We start from the raw sequence: 20,232 nt of genomic DNA, 5'->3' as shown, positions 1-20,232 counted from the left end.
CTAGACATTATTTTTAGGCACTTATTTCAACATTCAGATCTAGAATTCACCTAAGAATAGCTTATAACAAAGAAAGTTATACAGCATGGTATTAAGTGAACTGCTGTTAATGGTAGACATGTCTAACGTGGCCTCTGAAAATGAATTTTGTTCTCTGTCCTGAATGTGCAATAGACAATTTCATGTTTCAGTTTAGTCATGTTGATAATTAATGACACAAATAGTTCATTCTCTAATAAAATCATCTTTAATTGGCAAGGAAATGTTTTAGCCTGAATAGAAATTTAACCCATTAGTAACAGACATGATGAATACGTAATATATTGATGCTGCAAATCTTGACATAGCAGAAATAATTTTTTGACAAAAGTATTAGGGGCAATTTGAGACTAAACATAATTAGTCATTAACAAATTACTAAGCTACATAATTGCTGTCCAAATCCCTTAAAAAGTACTGAAATGCTGATAACAAAAAGTGAAATCTGGTGGCTTTATTACTAAATGATTTTAAAACTGTCAAGATGAATTATGACTCATTATTTCCATATAACAAAAAACTGTCCCTCCACAAAAAGAAAAATATTTTGTCAATCAGCAAATGGCATTCCCTTAAACAACAAAGGGGAGGTTAACTTTACATCTATTCTGACACTTGTTTGACATTTGCAACAACTGGTATGCTCCTGGAGTGTATGCAGTCCTAGTGTTGCTGAATGTGAAAGCAACCCTTAGGTAAGCCTTTACAAACAAGGTCAGAGCTCCCTCATTCATTTGATATGTAACTGTAACCAACACTTATCAATCTGATATAAATACTTCTCTGAAACACACTACAATACATTTAAAATTGTTGGCCAATAATCCTTGGCATGGTCGTACATTTTGGTAATCAGCATACAAAACTGCAAAACACAAATGCAAGTGCACACATGCACAAAATAAACAATATGCACAAAATATTTACTGATGGGATAATATATTTTTTTGAAAGATAATCAAACTTTAGAAAATCAGAGGCAATTCAAACTATAAAAAAAAAAATCACAAACATGCATTTTAAGTTACTTTGTGCCAGCAGTGGTTTTAACATCTTTCAGGACTGTAGGATAATAAAAGCCCACATTCTAATAATCGCTTATAGGATCATACATTATTTTCAAAAAGGACAGTGTTGAGAATATTGACTGGCAAAGTTCAATGCTCAAGTTTAATAGTGTCACTATACTGATTACATATATGGGCTGCATATAAGTTTGTAGAGAGAATGATTTACATTTTTGACACGTTTCAGCACCTGTAATGGGAGATGTCTAAAATTTAAAAAAGAAATAAAGGCTTCTATCTCTAAACACGAACAAAAACCATGAAGAACTATAACCAATTATTTATCTGTCCAAGCATTGTATTATTACAAACTTTTCATCAATGGTAGGTTAACAGCTACTTAGAGATGTTTTTAAAATGTGACAATTGGTGTTTGGATTAGTGTAAAATAGCAACAACAATTAACCTGCTTCAACAGCCACATTAAAAGCATTTATTCTAGGACAAACGTCTAACTCTGTGAAACACAACTACTGATTAAGAACCAACTGAAATATCCAGTGATTCATATCTAGGACAGTTTTCTTTTTCACACGTGCATTTTATTTTTAAAGTAACAACAGACAAATGTGGATCTAGGGTCCATTTGCTTTTATTCCAAGCAGCCTTACTAAAGCTATATTAAAGTGTACAGATATTTACGCTTATATAGTACAAATCACTTAATATATATATACACACACACACATATTTGAAAACTCAAGCATGCAGACATCCTCATTTGTAACACAGAAAAAGGACCAATGAAGTGGAAATATTGCCCCTGGTTGCCCACATTGAGCAAGTGCAGCCACTTGCAAGAATGAGTCAAAATATACTATATAGCCTCAGCTAAATAATAATGCTATAATATTAACAGGAAGTTTTTCACTTAAGAAGAAACAAATCCTGAAAGGATACAAAAGACCCTCTGGCTAATTATTTTATTTGCATGGAAGCTTAGAAGCAACTGAGAGGGGAGTACTGCCATCAAAGAACAGCATCCTTGTCATCAAACATCAAACTGACAAGATGAAAGGAGCTGCTTATCACACTGAAAATTTCTTAATCCCATTTGATTTCCTCCAAACTCACAGCCATGCCAAAGTCTAGGAATTTAAGCTAAAACTGTCAGAACAAAGAAGGGAAAGTGCATGAACACTACTACGAATTTCAAAACATTAACTTCAGAGGGACTGATGATTTCAGGCAAGGCAATTTTTTACTGCCATAAATGATAAGTTATGCTTTACCATACAATACTACACCATGAAATTAGAGCCTATGAAATTCAAAGCCCCACAGCATACATCCAAATCCATGCTCACTTGGTAGAATGCTGATGATAATGAAAACAATATGCTTAATATGAGCATGGGCCTGCAAAACTGGTTGCTAACATTCTGATTCACCCCAAGTACACATCGTCAACACAAAAACATTTTTGCCCTTACACTTTCATAACCATGGAACCACTTACCCATTATTCCTGATTATTTAAAATAAGAGTAATCTTTTCTATAACTATGACTTGATGTTAGGACTGAATTAAAGTTCTAAACAAGTGTGTGACAATATAACCAAGCAAAGCAGATAAAGTGTAAATGAAGACAGGTGCACATGCCTGCAGAAGCATGCACATACTGTGGGATTTTCTGGTTATCACTAAGTCATCAAGTAGCAGCCAACCATTAAAACCTGGTAAATCTATAATATAATATGAGCCAGAGCAAGAGATCAAAATCTATGACCCTTAATCCCCATTTTTCGGTAAGCACTTAACTGCGGTCGTGCATCACCACCTTTAATCCACATATTATGTTGATAACTGTCTTCTTACATGTTTAAAATTTAGAGACTGCATTGATGGGAAACAGTTCTCAGACCACTTTAGAGCTTGTGTTCTCTATTCCCATAATTGTAGAATGAAAACCAGAACAAATAACAAGGGAGATTGGAAACAACTATCCCATTAACCACATATCTAAATGCCAAGAGGATGACCTGAAAATAACATTTGAAAACCATCTTATGCACAGCACATAAACAGAACATGGAGTATCAGCAATTAAAAAAAAAAAAAACTCCTTAAAAATAAAAATTGAAGGCTCGTGACTTTTAAGCAAATTTTCATGGCTCTTTTAAAAGGTCCACTCCTCAACAATGAATGCAAAGTCTTCTTGCACTGTTGAGACATTAGGCCTAGGATGGTACAACTTTGCCAGAGTCATCCTTGCCCTTGTACCGGGCTTTACCATGGGAGAATGGTAGATAGCGGTACTTGATCATATGCTGCACACAGCCATTCACAGTGCAAAGGTCAAAATAAGATCAACATGCATTTGTGCACAAATTTCATGGCTTGTTACTGAAATGTTATCTTCATTAAATTTGGTACAATGTTCTTTGCCTTTTAATATCATATTTGAAATATAAAAGTGACACAAAGTTCTTGTGGGACATGCGCATTAAATTTCCTTAATAAATTGTGCACACCTTACTACATTATACAAAAGCTTTCTGTGATTTTTTCAATAATCATTGTTTAATATTGTGTAATTACTGAAAATAAGGAAAAAATCAAACTGTATCTAAAGCAAACAATTGGCAATATTTTAAGCAAAAAGTATCTATTAGGTACTTCACCAAATTATAAAAAGACTGAATTTTACACATTAATATACTGAATTCATAATCTGAAACATCTACAGAATGCTGTGATATTTGAGCTATAATTAAGAAAATGACAAAGGCTTTTAATAAAAAATTTGGCATCTATACAACTTTCAGGAACTGTTTAGCTTTGGATGCTAGAGGATACCTTACTCTGTGCTTATTCTTATGGCTGTTCCTAGCTCGCAAACTAAGAATGGTCTCATTTAAATGGACACTTACCTTAATCTGTCGCTTCATAGTAATTGTGAAGAGGATGATGAAGTACATGACCAGAATAGGCCAAAATACCGGTATGTTAAGTGCCTCAAAAAATGTGCAAATCATGGCTATTACGACTGCTTTAGTTGCCGAGTACCTGCAAACAAGAAATGTATTGCAATGGTCAGAGTTACTACAACTTCTAGTTGTGTTCAAATTTCTACCAAGTGATTATCATCAATCTAGGCATAACATCCGTGTATATAAAAACCAGAAGTATTACAACTGGTTAAACTTTCATTCTCATATCACTAAGGCATGAATTTGTGGTGTTTACACAAATGCATTTCCATCAATGTAGCATTTAATGATCTCTTTGTGCAATTTTTTTCTAATGGCCACATTTCTTTCAATATAAAATGCTATTTCCAAATTCTGAGTGAATGGCATCACACAGAAAGAAGTCAAACCTGATGTTTGTAGGCACTTGGTGCTGATAACACAGAGATATTATTTAAACAGACTTCAAGAAAAAGTGTACTGTACTAAGCTTAATCTCATCACATAAAAAAAAAACAAACAAAAAAAACAACAAAACACCCTACCAGACCTTTGAAAACCCAGCTACCTACCAAAATTTAAATTCTGGTAGCCGTCGCATGAATGGACGAAATTCTTCATTAGATCTTGTAGGTAATGATGGACCATCTTCTGTATAAAGATCACAAAAATAATGTATATAAAATGTTTTTATTTCACAGAAATTCACTCCTCAATCCTTGCCTTTACAAAACACAGAAAGAAAGGCCACACCCCTTTTAAATTTTTTTCTTTGTAGTTATATAAAAATACTGGCGGTAAATGTTAGTACAACCAAAGGTGGCTACCCTTTTATAACCTCTGACCCCATTTATGCTAGGCTGTGTTTTCAGATTATTTCTATTTAATTGGTCAAATATGAAACACAAAAGAAACTATTAATGGTTCTGAACACTGTAAAAATTGCATGACCAAATAAAGAACATTTGTGTCACACTAACCTTCACTGTCATCCAACATAGCTGGGTCAATTTTGGGGGTCAGGAATGCAATAAACAGGTTCAGCAGGTATATACCAAGAGCATATGTAACTATATACCAGCCCTGAAATTAACAAACAACAATACTATTAAGGAACAGAAAATCATGCGAAAAACAAAAGTGTAAATTTTCACACCAAAAACAAAAAAAAAAAACCCAATAGCTTTTATGATGCCTATGTGCCCAAGGAAGAGATTTCTTATAGAAAGATATATTCAAATCATCAAATTATCAGCCACCTTCTCATATTATATAGTAGTGTAATAAGGAAACTATGCTTAAAGTTTGGTTTGAATACAAAGACTGATATTAAGATAGTGGAAAAAGAGTAGCTGAGCCAGCAGATAACAGTTATAAAATGCTTTATATGATTATCAACACAATCCCCACGGCTTGGCCACAACCTGGGGAGCGCACAACCTTGCTGGTAACCGTGCTGTGCACAGCTGTGCGATGCATTGTTGTAACCACAGTAGAAGTCTGATGTAATTCTGTGTGTAAATGAATGACTACATACGCGAGAAAACAGTGGAATCTTAAGAATTGTTCCATTATGGATTATTTCTCTTTAACTCCTTTAAGTCAACCAATGAGGTATTTTGTTATGTTTGCAGTAGGCGAAGTTTTGTTGATCAAGCGCAATATTGATACTCGTTTCCGGTTACTTAATTCAAAGTGGATTTGTACTCAAACAACCGAAAATGAGAAGGAAAACAGTAAGTAATATTTATTTTCAAATGTAAATTCTAATAAAATAAATGCCTGTTTTTTACTTTTCTCTGTGTGTGTATTTTATAAATATTTTTTCTTCATGTCGAACTTTTGACCTACTTTCTGATTTGTGAATTCTCTGTCCTATACCATTACAATCTTTCAGTTGATTTTACTACAAGAAAACAAAATGTGTAATTGTTAAAATTTACATCACTTAAATGTATTTAAAATGCTCTTTAAAACGGAGTATCACAGAAAAAAGTTTTTAATGTAGGTTAATAAATATAAATTTTCTAAAATACCTGTCAAAACTTCCGTTGTGGAAATTTGCCGCTGGGTAAACAAACATGTCGCAGGTTACTGCAGCTCCATAGGGTATATGCTAATTTTTAACTTTTGACTTACTGCCCGATTTGGGAATTCTGTCTCCTACAGTTACAGTCTTTTAGTTGATTTTACTAAAAAGAAAACAAAACCTATAGTTGGTAAAATTCAAACCACGTCAATGTCTTTAAAATGGAGAGTCACAGATAGGTTGTCTTTATTGTAGGTTAAGAGATAAATTTTTTTAAAAGACAGGTCGAAATGTCATTCGCAGTATTTTGCCATTACGTCGGGAATAGCTAGCAATCTTGCTGTAGTGTGGCGAAAGAGTTAGCACACTTTAGATGCACTGAGTTTAAAAGTCAGCTTACCTGCAAAAAGTAAACTCGAAGTAAATAGGCAAGGCTCAGCAAAAATGTAAAGACCCATCGTCCAATTGTTGTGAGGGTGTGGCCTTATCCAAATAAAGTTGCTGAAGCTTAAAAAAAAAAATAATTCTCAAACCTCAATAATCCTCCTTGTCATAAAATGTATACAAATTAATAATTGTAATACAATTTACAAAAAAAAAAATTAATACTTATACACTCTGTAATTGTACTGTAAATAAAATATATAAAACTGATACTTATTCTTCAAAGTATTGAAAAGTTACAATATCACTGATCATAGGCACAAAGCATATAAATCTATTAGTAAACTTGCTTTTTACCTACTTCTAACCCACTGCTAAGATTCAAGAATCTCTTTCCATACCTCACTTATCCTTTTGAAGAACCTGATTATTACGCTGGACTGTGAAGAGGCAGCTGCCACCCCCTCTTTGCCATCCAGCACAACCATACTGGTAACAATGAGATTATGTCAGTTCACAATTTAATAAAAAAAAAAAGCCTCTGGATTGCTTGTCTACTTCTCACTTTACTGACCACACTGCAACGTCTTTTGCTGGAAAACAAACGAAACAATGATGCAAATATTGTAAATATTTAATCGTCAAACGTTATACATATGCATTATGTTACAAGAACTCAGTCTAAATCAGCAGCAGAATGCTTGCTTCGACCATTGCACACACACACAACTAGGTGTATATGAGTACACCCCAATATTTACTGAAAGGTGGATTAAAATTGTCTGACCTAAGATGTACACTACTCTAAAACAATATATCATCAACGAGACTTTATAATCAAATGATGAAATATACAAATGCAAAGAATTTGCTATACAATATAAACATTATTCATTGCTTGTTAACGACGTTAGAGTTCATGCATTTCCAGGAAAGTGGCGGCCATGATATGTCACCAGACGCAAACAACACGCATCATTCAGTTTAGAAACTAAAACTAAAAATCATTATGCAGCAAGATACTAACCTCATGAAATAAAAATTTTGTAGCTAAAAGCGTTAAAATTATATAGTAGTGTAAGGCAAGTAAATTCTAGCCACGTTGCCCCTTTGCCCAGTTGTAAACGGAAACGCCATCATTGACATCCGGTAATTCGAACATGCGCATTTCATAATCAAAGAGAGCAAACTCTACATTTTATTTACTCCAATTTAATGAAGCTAAATTGTTTTCTATGAGATAATGATTTTTTTAACTGAAAATTTATAAAGCTTCCTTTTTTTAAGCTATGCACGTTGTGGGATCTCAATTACCTCCCCCTTCAGCAACACGGAACCTGGGTAGGAGAGTTATTTCCCAACATGACTACTTCCTTAGATTTTATGTCAACATTCTCATAGTGAGTACAGGAAACAGTAAAGCAATGTTGATTTACGCTAGAAATAAAGGCCTTTCCGGTAAGTAATAAAAACTTACTTATGTGCTGTTTTAAACATCTGATCTATTCAATTATTGGACATTTCAATTGCTTTAAGATTTTTCTTGTTATTTTTAAATGTTGTGTCATTGTACCAACGTAAAATTTAAAAATATAAACACTCTTACAGTATTATGAATTTCAAAATAAGTTGAACGTATTAGAATTTTTCTGCTGTTGTAAAAATTGTGATTATGCCGTCTAGCTATTATTTATCTATATATGTATATAAAGACAGAACATGTCATGCAAAATTTTGAGGGTAAGCAAGTATAATGACTATTTACTAAATCAATTTTAATTAAAGGTTTGGTATTAACTTTCCATATATATATATTAAACCTAATATGCATAGTAAATAAAATATTGACAATGCAAATAAAATTTTGTGTCAAGGCTGACATAGTTTTGTGCAGTTATACAAATGACAGTTATAATCTCTTTTTACATATAGTAAGAGAATAGAAAGAAATAATATATTATGCTTTTTTTTTACATCTAGCCCTCAAAATATGTAAAAAGAAAACCTGAAATACTAATTTTTTTCAAAACAAAGGCATTATAATACCAGAAGAGACAAATTAGAATATGTAGAAATTAGATATAGGGGTCTGTTTAAACTGATGTACAGAGATTAAAAGGCCTTTACAGAACTGTCTTAGAATGTGGGAGTGCTCTATGGTCGCTAATCTTACATGGACAATCTTTAGCAATACAAGAGGTGTAGAAACAAGCAGCCATATTATTAATTTTTTAAGGTTTCATCATGCAAAAACAACAATCAAACACACAAATCACAAATACAGTCAACAAAATTTATATAAAATATAGCGGCACAAATATGTATATATAAATACTCACAGAAAACGTTTAATAAAAATTTGCATCTATATTTAATTGCCTTTCAGAGCAAATAATGTTGCCACTATTACTAACATATTTAAAATTCTTTTAGATGACTCTAACATTTCAATGAATTGTTGGTGTGATTTTGATGACAGATATCTTGAGCTTTCCAAACCTGACCAATAACAATATAAAACAATAAAATCAGATAATACATAAACTGTAGTCTAACAAAACAAATGCATAAATATTTTAAAATAACATTCTGCTCAGTTAAGCCTCAAAGATAAAGGTAAGAAATTCCATCTTAAAAACTACATCTTTTATGCAATAGACTATGTTATTAATGATGCAAAGAGAATTGTTCCTTTATCATAAATTATGTGTGTAGCTGAAGACATTTGTGGTCAGCGTACTACCTACTGATAAAGTTGCAAAGGTACGTGCATATCTGCTGCACATTTTGTATGAACTTGGAAAAGATGATCATGAGTTCAGATTACGCTACAATGGAGAGGTTCTGCAGGATGCTTTGGCACTGGTTGATTATGACCTCAGTGATAATTCAGTCATCACCATGGTGCCCATGGGCAAATCCAGAAATGTGAGTATAATTATAAACATACACAAAGTGACAAATACAGGTGTGCTCACATGGATAACTGCCAGTAAGTGAAAAGTAACAACAAACAAAAAGAAAGTAATTCATAAAAAGTGAAATAAGATAAAACCTGTTTATTTCCTATAAGTGATGAGTCATTAATACTAATAATAAGAAGAATCAGAAGAAAAAGAAAAAAAAATTATCGAGTGAGCTTATGTGTAGCATGCTTCCCTACTCAAAGCCATGCTTTACAAAAATGTCAACACATACATTCACAGTTAAGATATAGATGCACAGACATCTCAACATTTATAAGACATAGAATCCTCTGCATGTCTTACACATGTACACTTACTATGTGAACACACATGCATATACATGTTGTCCCTGTGATTATAATAAAATTCTGTCCGAGATGAAAATAAATCCCTTTTTGCTACCACAATAAAATAGTATGTCTAATCAATATCTTTTCAAACCAGAGTCCATGTTTCCCTTTTCTTGCTCTCTTTTCCTTACTCTTTCTTTGTGTGTATGTGTGCGTACGTCCATGTCTAAGATGAAAGTGAGAAAAAAATCTGACTCACACAATAGCAAGTAATATAACTGTTTTGTGTCAGGGTGAATCAAATATGTTTAATTTCTGACAATACTCATTTAAGGTCCTAATGGAGATTCAAAGCATATCCAGCAGTCATGTTGACCTAGAACAGACTGGCCTGCCTGCAAATGTCACAACAGCACTTGAAAAGGAGGTGAAGACTTTTGAGAGACGCGAGCAACTGATCAGTGATCTTCAGGTAAATTATTATATCCCCCATTTTGCTACAAGGTGCTGTGGTTCTGCTGGAAAGCAGCTCACGTCACTCAACCTCCCTCTTTCGCCACTCCAGGGGGTTAAGTTTTAAGTAGGTAAGTAGGTAAGTAGGCTAAGTAGGTAAGTTAGAATAGAAATAGTAGTTATAGGTGTAAATAATATAGATAAATCTGTCTCTGAACTTATTTACCTGTGTGAGCATGTCAGTCCACAGGAATGCTAGGATGTTATATGTGTGTCCTCGTCGTGTGAAAGTGGTGAATGTGTATCACAAGAGCAAAAGAGATTTATGTCGTCCTTATAGTTGTGACACAGCAGAGCGCACACAAAGATCCATGGAGTTAACGCACCAAAGAAAACACAATTTTATTGGGTAAAAAGCAGGGTCTAAGTGTGAGTACGTAGTAGATGGGAAAAACGAACACAATCTCGAGGTAGATTAGATAACACACCTGACAAATGAGAGCTAGAATATCAGCAGAAAACTCTCCTTGGGAACGTCTCTGGAACACCAAAGAGGAACAGACTGACTGGCACTAGAGCCACAGTGTTAGCCTTGGTCCTGCTATAATATTATGTTATGATTCTGTGTATGTTATTGACTTTTGTAATGCAAATAAAATAAGGTACAAAGGTCTGTTAACTGATGAATAAACACTTAGATCTCTACAATTACACTAAAAAGCTCCTGTGCAAAAATACATTGCAAAAATACATTCAGATTTTGCTGTATATGTACATTGGATTGCTGCCTATCTTGCATTGATAACAATAATGATATGCAGGAGTCTGGCTTGCTGTTCTAAGCATCATGTACACATGTAGGTGAATGAGGGGAGAAAGAGAGCAGAAAAGAAGCAGAAAGAGATGGAAAAAGATGGAGTTTGGGATCAACAATAAAATCAAAGGCAGTTTCATTTTGTTTTTCAGGTTTTGCTGTATATTCATTGGATTGCTGCCTGTTTGGCATTGCTAACAACACGATGGTATGCAGGAGTCTGGCTTGCTGTTCTAAGCCTACTAGCCATATGGCTAGTACCATCATACACTCGGCTTGGTGGCTTTGTTGGCAATACATCTCACATGTGAGTCTAAAAATCAGTTGGCTTCTCTTTAAAGATTTCTAAGAAACTTATTACTTTCACCTGTTGATAATCTTATTCTTGTTTTTATTAGTGTTATCTTTCAACTAGCAATAACTACACCTCAGATAATCCTCATATGCAACAATGGTACATTGATACAAAGGTCTGATAAGCAAACTGAAATTCAGATTTCAATAAACAATCTTTGCATTGCAAATTTATGATATATTGCCTTTACCTGATGAAATGAACTCAGTTTTGTTTTTAATCAGTTGATCAGGTAATCAGTTTTGATTGAAACATTTTGTTTTTCACTGTGTTTTTTGTAGTGATATATCTTTCTTCCCTGTTTATTTTTTACACGTTCATTACTGCTTAATGTCACAGCATTGGTTTCTTTTTTTTCTTGAAATGATTGAGTCCAGAGCAATACTTTGAGTGGAGATGATGATTTCTTTGTTTTTGTTTCACAGTCGTCGACCATTTTGTATTGTGGCATCTGTATCAGCTGCTCTATGCCTAGCAGTTGCTCTCTATTTTGCTGCATATGAGTGGCTTGGATTTCTGGTAAATGCTGGTTTATTGCTTGAAATCAGCTGGTGCAGTGACAAATGCAGAAGCTGTTATATTTGCTGCCAATAAAACAAAGCATAAAATGCATATATAAAGTATCACGGGAGCTCTTTCTAATCAGAAAAAAATCTTTAATGATAATAGGTTTTCTGACACTACTCTAATTAAAGCCTTCATAAGGCTTGTACAGAAAATTAAACTTTGTAACTGGTTTCAGTGATGACAGTGATTGTTTATAAGAGTGATAATGACCTCCATCAGAGACAATTTATGCATTAATGTTTTATATGTATATACATATAATATATATTGCACAATCAAATAAATGTACTTTATATGGAGAGCTCAAGATTAGTCTAGACTGCTTAAACTATCAGTGAGAGATGTATCAATGAACTTGACTTGTGATCTTGCAGAGCAACAAGTGCACAGACTGGAAGTTTTCTGGTTTGGCTTGTTCTTATCACAGTGTTTACACTGCAGTGTTTTTCACTCTTCACTCTGTCATTCTTGTGCTGACTGCAGTCTTGTCCTTGATTCTTCTTTTCAACTTCCAAGTAGAGGTGAAGGCAAAGCTCATCTTCGTTCTTCTTTAATGTCTCTTTTTTCCTTTCATCTTTTACACTTATAACATGATTGATCCTAAAAAAGAAATATGAGCCAATCCTACAAAGAGAAAGTGTGGGGTGGTTTTCATATGCTGGCTTAATCTCTTCCATAAAAACAAAAGAAAATATTGTTGGCCAAATAATTACTTTTTTCTTTACCCATTCCTGGTAACTAACAGAAGTAGATAGGTGCAAACATGTAACTGCTATAGCTGGATCATGTCTTGACATGCTAAGACTATAAACTGACAAATCCCTCTTTCATAAAAGGAAGAATAGAAAAAACTTAATGTGATATTAATTCTAGGTTTATTGTTTTTGACAGCTTGGTGATCTTATTGAGAAGTTTTTGGTTCAAGAACGTGATATTGAGCAAGTCATGGCAGCAGCTAAGAATGGAAGGTATGATTCTTTCCTCATTTCTTGTGCAAAGATATGCACTTATATCTATATGACTATTTTTTATATTTCATTTATTTCATGGCATAGTATAATACAGCAAGATAAAGAACCAGGCTCACACAGAAGTAATCTATATGCATATATATTAACATATATGGGTGGCTGGAAGTTTATGTGTTCTTCCTAAGCAAACTTGAAATAATGCAGAAAATGCAATCTGCAAATGGATGAAATAGACCTTTAATACAGTTTTGAAGAAAAGTTAAATTATTATTCTCCATGCACCATTTCTCATGCACTAAACACAAACACACACCCTCTCTGTATTTCTGTCTCTCTCAATCCAGCTCCAACACACATACAAAATTTGTTTTACAGTCATGAATAATTTCACATATTTTGTAGAGTATACTTTATTTGTATTGATTACAACAGTATAAAAGAGAAGCGCACAGCAGCATATGATCTGGCGGCTATGGCAGCGTCTTCTGATGACAACAAGTTTCGCATTGTTGCAGAAAGCGGGTTTGTGACTGTCATCAATATTAAAAGAGCTTGACAATGTGTGAAAGGTGTTGGTTTTATTTAACAAATGACTGTCAAATTTTGTTAATATGTTATGTCATGGTCATGCACCCTTACATGAAACAAGCATCAAGGAGACAGAGAAAGAGAACAGCACAGAGACAGAAACAGTCTGAGAGAAAGGGAAAGATGATGATGAGGCAAGAATAAGACAAAAACAGTGAATGACAGGCAAGGCAAAGGGCATGTGCGGGCCCTCACGCCACGATCACACGTTTTAGTTGGGATCTAAAGTCATTTTTTCCTCAGGGATATCTCGTCTTATCATTGAGAGCACGCTGAAGCCTACGATTAATTTATTTGTAACAATCAAAAGAAGCAGGCAGATGCCTCGTCCGCCTGCCCTAAGCACGGCCCTGATGACAGGGTAGTGGGAAAAAGAGAGAGAGAGAAACAAAGAACAAATAATGAGTGCTTTTGGTTTCAGACTAAATATTCTGGTACAGCTGTCACTGTCACGTGATAGCATTACACAGGAGCATGCTGTGGAAGCACTTGCTGAGCTTCTTACTATTCCTTCTATACAGGTGAGATAAAGAGAGTACATGTGGATGCGAGTGGACATGAGTGGATGTTTGTGAAGATGCACGTACATAGTTAAATAAATATTAAAATCATTTAGGCTCCTATTGTACATTTTTATCCTTCATACCTTAATATTCCCACCCCTCTTCTCCCCCACATATACACCCACTGGCATGTTAGAGGACTTATAGATACATAAAATATGTCTCCTAATGCACACTGCCAATGGGTTATATGCATTCTCAGTGAATTTCAAATGAATCTTAAATATTACAAGAATAATTTCTGATGGTTTATATACAGCTATGAATGATCCAGTATCCTGCATCTCCTTCATGCCAAAGATTTTCATTTAATAAATGGATCTAGCTAGTCTGGCCATTTTTCTAACTGAACTTCACCACTTTATCCATAGCTTGTATAGCTTTATTTTAGTGGACTTATGTATTGAATGTTTGTGGTTTTTTACTTTTTTTTTTTTTGCTGTTCTGTAATGTAAAGATGTTTTTATTATGCCTTTAAGTTGTTCATCATACACAGGAGACCTTTGTGGAATCTGGTGGTATCAACACACTAACTGCAGTCCTTCACTCACACAGTCCTCGTGCCATGCAAGAGGCTGCCAGTGCTTTATACAACATGGTGGCTGAGTCAGAATCAAGCAGGATGGCACTAGTGGCAGATCATGGGTATGTGTATTTTGTTACTCAGTGGATGTAAACAATGATATATAGATATAAGTTTGTTGGTGTGCTTAGAAAAGCAACTGAGAGTGCAAAGTTTACATGTAGAGGTTGTTCTGTTTGATTGTTCAGGTGATTTTCTTTTTCCAGTTGACTGGAAAAAAAAATTTTTCTTTACCAATAAGGGGGATAACTTCTTTTGAAAAGTGCAACAAACATCAGATGCTTAATTATTGCCCTTCCTCTACTCATCAGCACAAGGCATGTAACTGCAGAAGAGCTATGTATCTTTATAATTTTGTGTTTGTTTAGCAATGCTTTAACTCTCCCTTTGTGTCACTCAATCGCACACAATCTTACATTCTAACTTACAAACACGATTGCAAAATTTTAAAATCGAGATTATATTGGCAGTTACTTGCTGTACAGATTAATACACTTTTCTCTTGCTTAGCTTGGATGACCTAGCAAATGCAGCTCATGAAGGCACAATACGGTGTCAGCGTACTGTGGCCAGCATTATGCTTGAGTTAGCCTTCAGCACTGAGATACGATCTCTCATGGCAAGCACCACTACTCCCGGTCAGTTCGATAAAAAAATTCCTTGCTTCTTACACCCCACACCATCCTCTGATTTAGCTTATAGTAGAAATTTCTGGACGGTTTTGTTAATGTTTGGATAGTTTTTTTTACCCGAAACTTTGCTGGATTAACAGCTTAATTATGTTTATAAAAAATTTTCAAAAGTGCATTGGATTGCTGTCTGTCTGCCGAGACCAGCGCGCTTAGCATCTTGCAAAATTCTCTGCTGTTAGTCTCGGCAAACATTAATGAATGTGACTGAGCCGGAAGCTTTGTACACACCTGCCTCGTTTTAGTAGCTAACTGGAAAAAATCGTCTACCAGCAGTCCAGTTATACATTCGTGGTTTGATCAATCATCAATCTGCAACTCAGCCAACCATTAGAAGTATAAGTAAATTCAAAAATCAGTTTTTAGCATACATTAAACTTAAAGTCACAGTCTAAAGCGTTTCACCTTTTAGACCTACAAGCAGCGAGGTGCATAGAATCCACGTATCTCTGGTGTTAAGAGAAAAGATGAAATTCAAGCACCAGAACATATTCAGATTCTTCTAGTATTAACTCTCTTTAAAGAGCAGCACATTAAATATTTGTTTCAGCACAAACACTGGTGCACCTTTGCAACAGTAATGACTCAGAAACACTGCGCTTTTCCCTTCAGGCATTGGAAGTGCTTGCCATTGAAAACCCTGACCTGATTTGTGCTCAGGTATGAGTGATTTCTGGAAGAAGAGAGAGTTATTCACAGTTGTGTCCGTCTCATCTGTTTACTAATAGCAGGATTTCAAGCCCTCACTATGACTGCCCAACTTTGCTGTTATTCTTTTGATGCAGTGTTGTTCTGACATGCTTGTATATATGCAGCATTCTCATTTTCTGCCTTGTACTTCTGTTGGCTGCTATGTCCCTGTATAATTGTTTGTTGACATGTTTGGTCTGTTTTAAAAGTGTGCTATGTGCATGTGACGCTTCATTTAGATGTTATTTGTTTTAATTTGTGCACTGAGTGTACTTTACAGTTGAGAAATATTTAAATATATTAAATATATGCAAATGCCTCATTATTATTAAGCCTCCAACTGAGGCCCTTCACCACATAAAAAATAATGTATAGAAGATTATCACAGTTATAACTGCTAAATTATTTGTATAATGAGTATGGAGATGCCCAGTTAAGTGAAATGAAAAAAATGCACATCGTGGGTCCTCCTGCAACATTTCTCCCCCCCTGCCGCTCCCACTTCACACACACATATACAGCAGACCGAAAACATTCTAATGAGAGCCACTCACAACACGAATCTTGTTCTGCTGATACATGTAGGACGATCTTCTGAAGCACCTTGTTGATCTGCCTTTCCGCTTCCTGGATGAGCGTCTCTACCTTCTTGCCTCTAAAATTCTTCTTTACTTTGCAGAAAACCCAAAGGTACACTTTTGTTTATTAATCTTTAAAATGCTGTAGCTGCCATTTCAATTGCATCTCTAAAGAAACTCGCCTTTAAAAACTTGATGTTTTTACATATTACCTATGTTACAGTAGCATTTTTGCCTGCATTATATTTGCCACTATATATAGTATGTTCAGTATGTTCATCATCTACAAGCCTTTGAGATATTGAAAACCAATGTTGGATTTGACTTTAATATGTTGACATCTTCTATGAGGGCTTTTGATTGACTCTCATCCCAACTTGAAATTTAGCCTTCGATGAGATCAAATAATGTGGGATCATTTACCACGTCTGATACAATGAATGTAGCTAATGTAGCTGTATTTTAGTGTTATGAGTGTTATAAAACAGGAGATGAAGTGGAAGTATTCTCACGAGGACATTTATACATTACAGACTTGCAGAAAGCTTCTTTATGAGGAGCATGTGACTGACTCATTCTCAGCAATGGTGAAGACACACAGTGCAGTCCTGCAAAAAGTTGTGGTCAAAATAATGTATTACCTTGTCAGCAGCCCAGAGCTAAGGTGACATTTCTTATAGCCTGAAGCTGTTTTTATTCTCATTCTCTATTCCTTGCTGTATATCATTTACTTCTTAAATCAAGTTTTTGAAAATATTGTGTTAATGCAGTGCTTATGTTTTGATTTTAAATGTATGAATTTTCATATGCACTTGCAAGTAGAAATTTTTTACATGTGCAACATTTTTTCTATTTGATTTTAAACATGGTACAATCTGCTGTGCATCATCAGGCAAAAAGCCAGTCAGAAGGTGGACAAAGTCTTAGAGTATGTCTGTGACTACCCTGGAGACCAGGATGCCTGGGATATGGCTGATGAGTGTGAGTAAGGTCTTCTGTCTGGGAAAGATGTGTATACATCTCTAACATCTGTATATGCTTGCTTTCTCATATTTTGCTTTATACATCTATTTTTGTTCATTCCTATTAAGTCTTTCTCCGTTTTTTTTTGTCATGTTGATATATTTGTCTATGCAGTTGGGCGCCTCTTTACTGCAGTAAATCTTTTTTAAAAGGGAAATGAAAGATCATTGACAGAGATCTGATGTCTGTGGGTAATCAAAATTAGTTTTGATGAGCTCTTACTAGTTGCTACACTGCTGTTAAACCACTATGACACGGAAGAGACAGCTGAACTATTTTGATGGAAATCATTACTGACCTGCAGGTCTCCAGCTTCTGAGCTCCTCTGGTGACCTCGGCAACCTCCCAGCACTGTCAACCCTTGAGAAACTTCATAAAATGGGAGACAAGGGCAGCAACTTTGGCTCCAGAACATCTTTAGGATCTGAAGGTAAAAGTGCAGGCAGCAGTGCCAGCAGTTCGCTCATCAACACAAAATAGGGCTTTTATAAGTCCTTGAAGTGTGACTTTCTCTGGACAATTGAGAGGCAAAAAGCTTCAGAGGGCAAATCACAGTTTATTATCACCAGTGAGAGGCTATAAACACCATGTTCATAGGCCTTGGGCGTCCGTTTGTGTAGTGGTTAAAGCACTCAGTTGTATAACATTTGTTTTATTCATTCTTTCTTATTTTTATCTCTTTTCTGGTAAAGTTAAGACTAACTTGACTGCATATGAGATTTTAAGACCTTGATGATATTACTATGATATTACTATTACTGTGAGTTGCTGAAATTTGTAGATTACTGAAATTTGTATGAGAATTAAGAGCTTTGAAGACAGTACTTAACTGAGATTACTACAGTTCAGTGGCTTAAAATTATAGCGTTGGTTGTTTCTATAATGAATACCACCAATAGGTCGAAGTGTGACCATCATGCATTGTTGCTTCAATTGTGTACTGAACTTGAGAAAGAAGGAAGATGAAATATTAATTGGATTAGAACGTTTAGTTATGTGGAACGAAAAAGTGAATCATGAAATGCATTCTTGTAGTTCACAAATGTATAATGTATTGGGACGGAATTAAAAATTTATTAGTTTTTTTATTTGTTTATAAGATATTTATTTCTTTTGCACACATGCTCACATATAAATATATATAGAGAGAGATAGCGTAGGCGTGTTTATATTGTTATTAGAAGAGGGAAGTGGTGGTGATGAAGTGTTCTGATAACTGCATGGGTTAGCCTGGTTGCAGTTAACAAATACTCTTGACTCTTTACCTTTTATATATACATAGCTATAGCTTTTAAATGTACCATCTACGAATTTCCGCATGGGACCGTCGCAAAAAATAAATAAAATATAATAACTTTGACATTGGAAGGTAAGTGCTGAGCTACACGAAGCTAAACATGGCTGCGTTGTTGACCACTTCAGCTATGGGAGGGGCGTAATTGTGCGATCGTCTGGAAAATGATGCGCAGATGTCGCCGAAAGCTGAGGAGACAAGCATCCATATAAACTCCTGACAACGACGGGCTTCCCACACAACTGCTTCACGGCAACAATAATTGCGGGCTTCAGTTCACGCACGCACATTTTATCGTTGCGTATTATACTGACATTTGTTGTTTTTTTCCCAAACTGTCGGAGGCGGAGGTAAGGGGTAGGTGTGTCAAAACATGCCTTCGCTTCAGCAGAGTGTATACGGTATCAAATCTTGGCTTCAACCTTTTTCTTTAATTCTTGAATTTGATTTTCTTGTTTAACTTTTCTCATCAAAAGCACCTAAATTCATAGTTAAAAAATATTTCTATTTTTTCATTTTTCTGGTAGGCATAGCTGGCTCTCAGTAAATTACATCACAGAATTTTTGTTTTCCACAGTTATTTTATGCCCTAAGAGAATGATGAGCGATATATTGAGCGGTCAGTGAAATAAACCTATAGACTGGATCCATTGATAACATAGTTGTTTTCCTCTGTGACCCAAAGCAAGCAAACAGATAAATTAATTTTGACGATGAATACACGAAACAGCAAATCTCTGCTGACCAAAAAGAGACACGAGAGCTCTATCAAGTATATGGTTGGTGTGCTACGGTATGGAGATAAATGAGCTGAAAGAGTGGAAATATGTATGTGCACGCACGTTCACAGGGACGATTGCGTGGGCGCACACACATATATAACTCCCACAACGCCTGCACGCGCTTTGCAAACGAACGAACGTGTATACTTTGTTTTTAAAACCAGGGGCTGTTGCTAAGAAGCAGAGAGAATGGAACCCGAAGGCTAGTATTTGACCAGAAGCGATGCTGAGTCTTGAAAAAAGGCGCAGACCTATCAAAGAGTGGCTGATAATATAGTAGGTCCTCAGCTAAGGGAAAGAGGGCTTTATTATTTTTTTTTAATTTGTCTTGGTTTTTTTTTTCTAGGTAGGTATAAAGTGGGGTGGAGCAAAGCCAGAGTTTTAGGGTTGCACATCTCTTTCAGGCTCAGAAGGCTCGTGGATACTACTGTCGAATGTACAGCCAGCCCATAAAGACATCATACAAAATAACACAAATACTTCTTAACAGAAGTGCTGTCCAGTATATGAACACGTTGGCCAAATTTACGGTCATATCAAATATTTTTCAAACATATCCATGTTTTCGTTAATCGTATGTGTCCACTCATGAAG

The 20,232-nt window shown here is 35.1% G+C and overlaps 2 protein-coding genes across 2 annotated transcripts; one reads left to right on the top strand and one right to left on the bottom strand.

Annotated features, from left to right (window-relative positions):
* Nucleotides 1–228: 228 nt before the first annotated feature.
* LOC112556983 (protein RER1-like) lies at nucleotides 229–7,615 on the bottom strand. Its single transcript, XM_025226516.1, is given in 8 exon segments — nucleotides 229–3,377; nucleotides 3,981–4,116; nucleotides 4,592–4,670; nucleotides 5,000–5,102; nucleotides 6,449–6,520; nucleotides 6,523–6,555; nucleotides 6,834–7,025; nucleotides 7,460–7,615. Coding segments are annotated over 7 exon segments (600 nt in total). The 5' UTR covers nucleotides 6,921–7,025; nucleotides 7,460–7,615; the 3' UTR covers nucleotides 229–3,287.
* A 141-nt stretch (nucleotides 7,616–7,756) lies between these two features.
* LOC112556982 lies at nucleotides 7,757–18,646 on the top strand. The gene is made up of 16 exons (XM_025226515.1): nucleotides 7,757–7,890; nucleotides 9,148–9,360; nucleotides 10,023–10,160; nucleotides 11,108–11,262; nucleotides 11,736–11,829; nucleotides 12,252–12,398; nucleotides 12,769–12,845; nucleotides 13,281–13,370; nucleotides 13,858–13,957; nucleotides 14,496–14,644; nucleotides 15,093–15,220; nucleotides 15,822–15,931; nucleotides 16,547–16,651; nucleotides 17,073–17,203; nucleotides 17,432–17,520; nucleotides 17,867–18,646. The coding sequence occupies exons 2-16, from the start codon at nucleotides 9,334–9,336 to the stop codon at nucleotides 18,040–18,042; spliced, it is 1,716 nt and encodes a 571-aa protein (XP_025082300.1). The 5' UTR covers nucleotides 7,757–7,890; nucleotides 9,148–9,333; the 3' UTR covers nucleotides 18,043–18,646.
* The last annotated feature ends 1,586 nt before the right edge of the window (nucleotides 18,647–20,232 follow it).

The sequence above is a fragment of the Pomacea canaliculata genome, linkage group LG2 (assembly GCF_003073045.1).
Source record: "Pomacea canaliculata isolate SZHN2017 linkage group LG2, ASM307304v1, whole genome shotgun sequence".
Classification (NCBI taxonomy): domain Eukaryota; kingdom Metazoa; phylum Mollusca; class Gastropoda; order Architaenioglossa; family Ampullariidae; genus Pomacea; species Pomacea canaliculata.
The sequence above is the reverse complement of the archived record's forward strand: the minus strand, read 5'-3'. Positions and strand labels throughout refer to the sequence as shown.

Coding starts and splice junctions, on each gene's coding strand:
- LOC112556982 (XM_025226515.1), top strand. CDS start 9,334: ATGGTGCCCATGGGCAAATCCAGAAAT. Junction 9,361..10,022: donor CCATGGGCAAATCCAGAAAT/GTGAGTATAATT, acceptor TACTCATTTAAG/GTCCTAATGGAGATTCAAAG. Junction 12,846..13,280: donor GCAGCAGCTAAGAATGGAAG/GTATGATTCTTT, acceptor TGATTACAACAG/TATAAAAGAGAAGCGCACAG.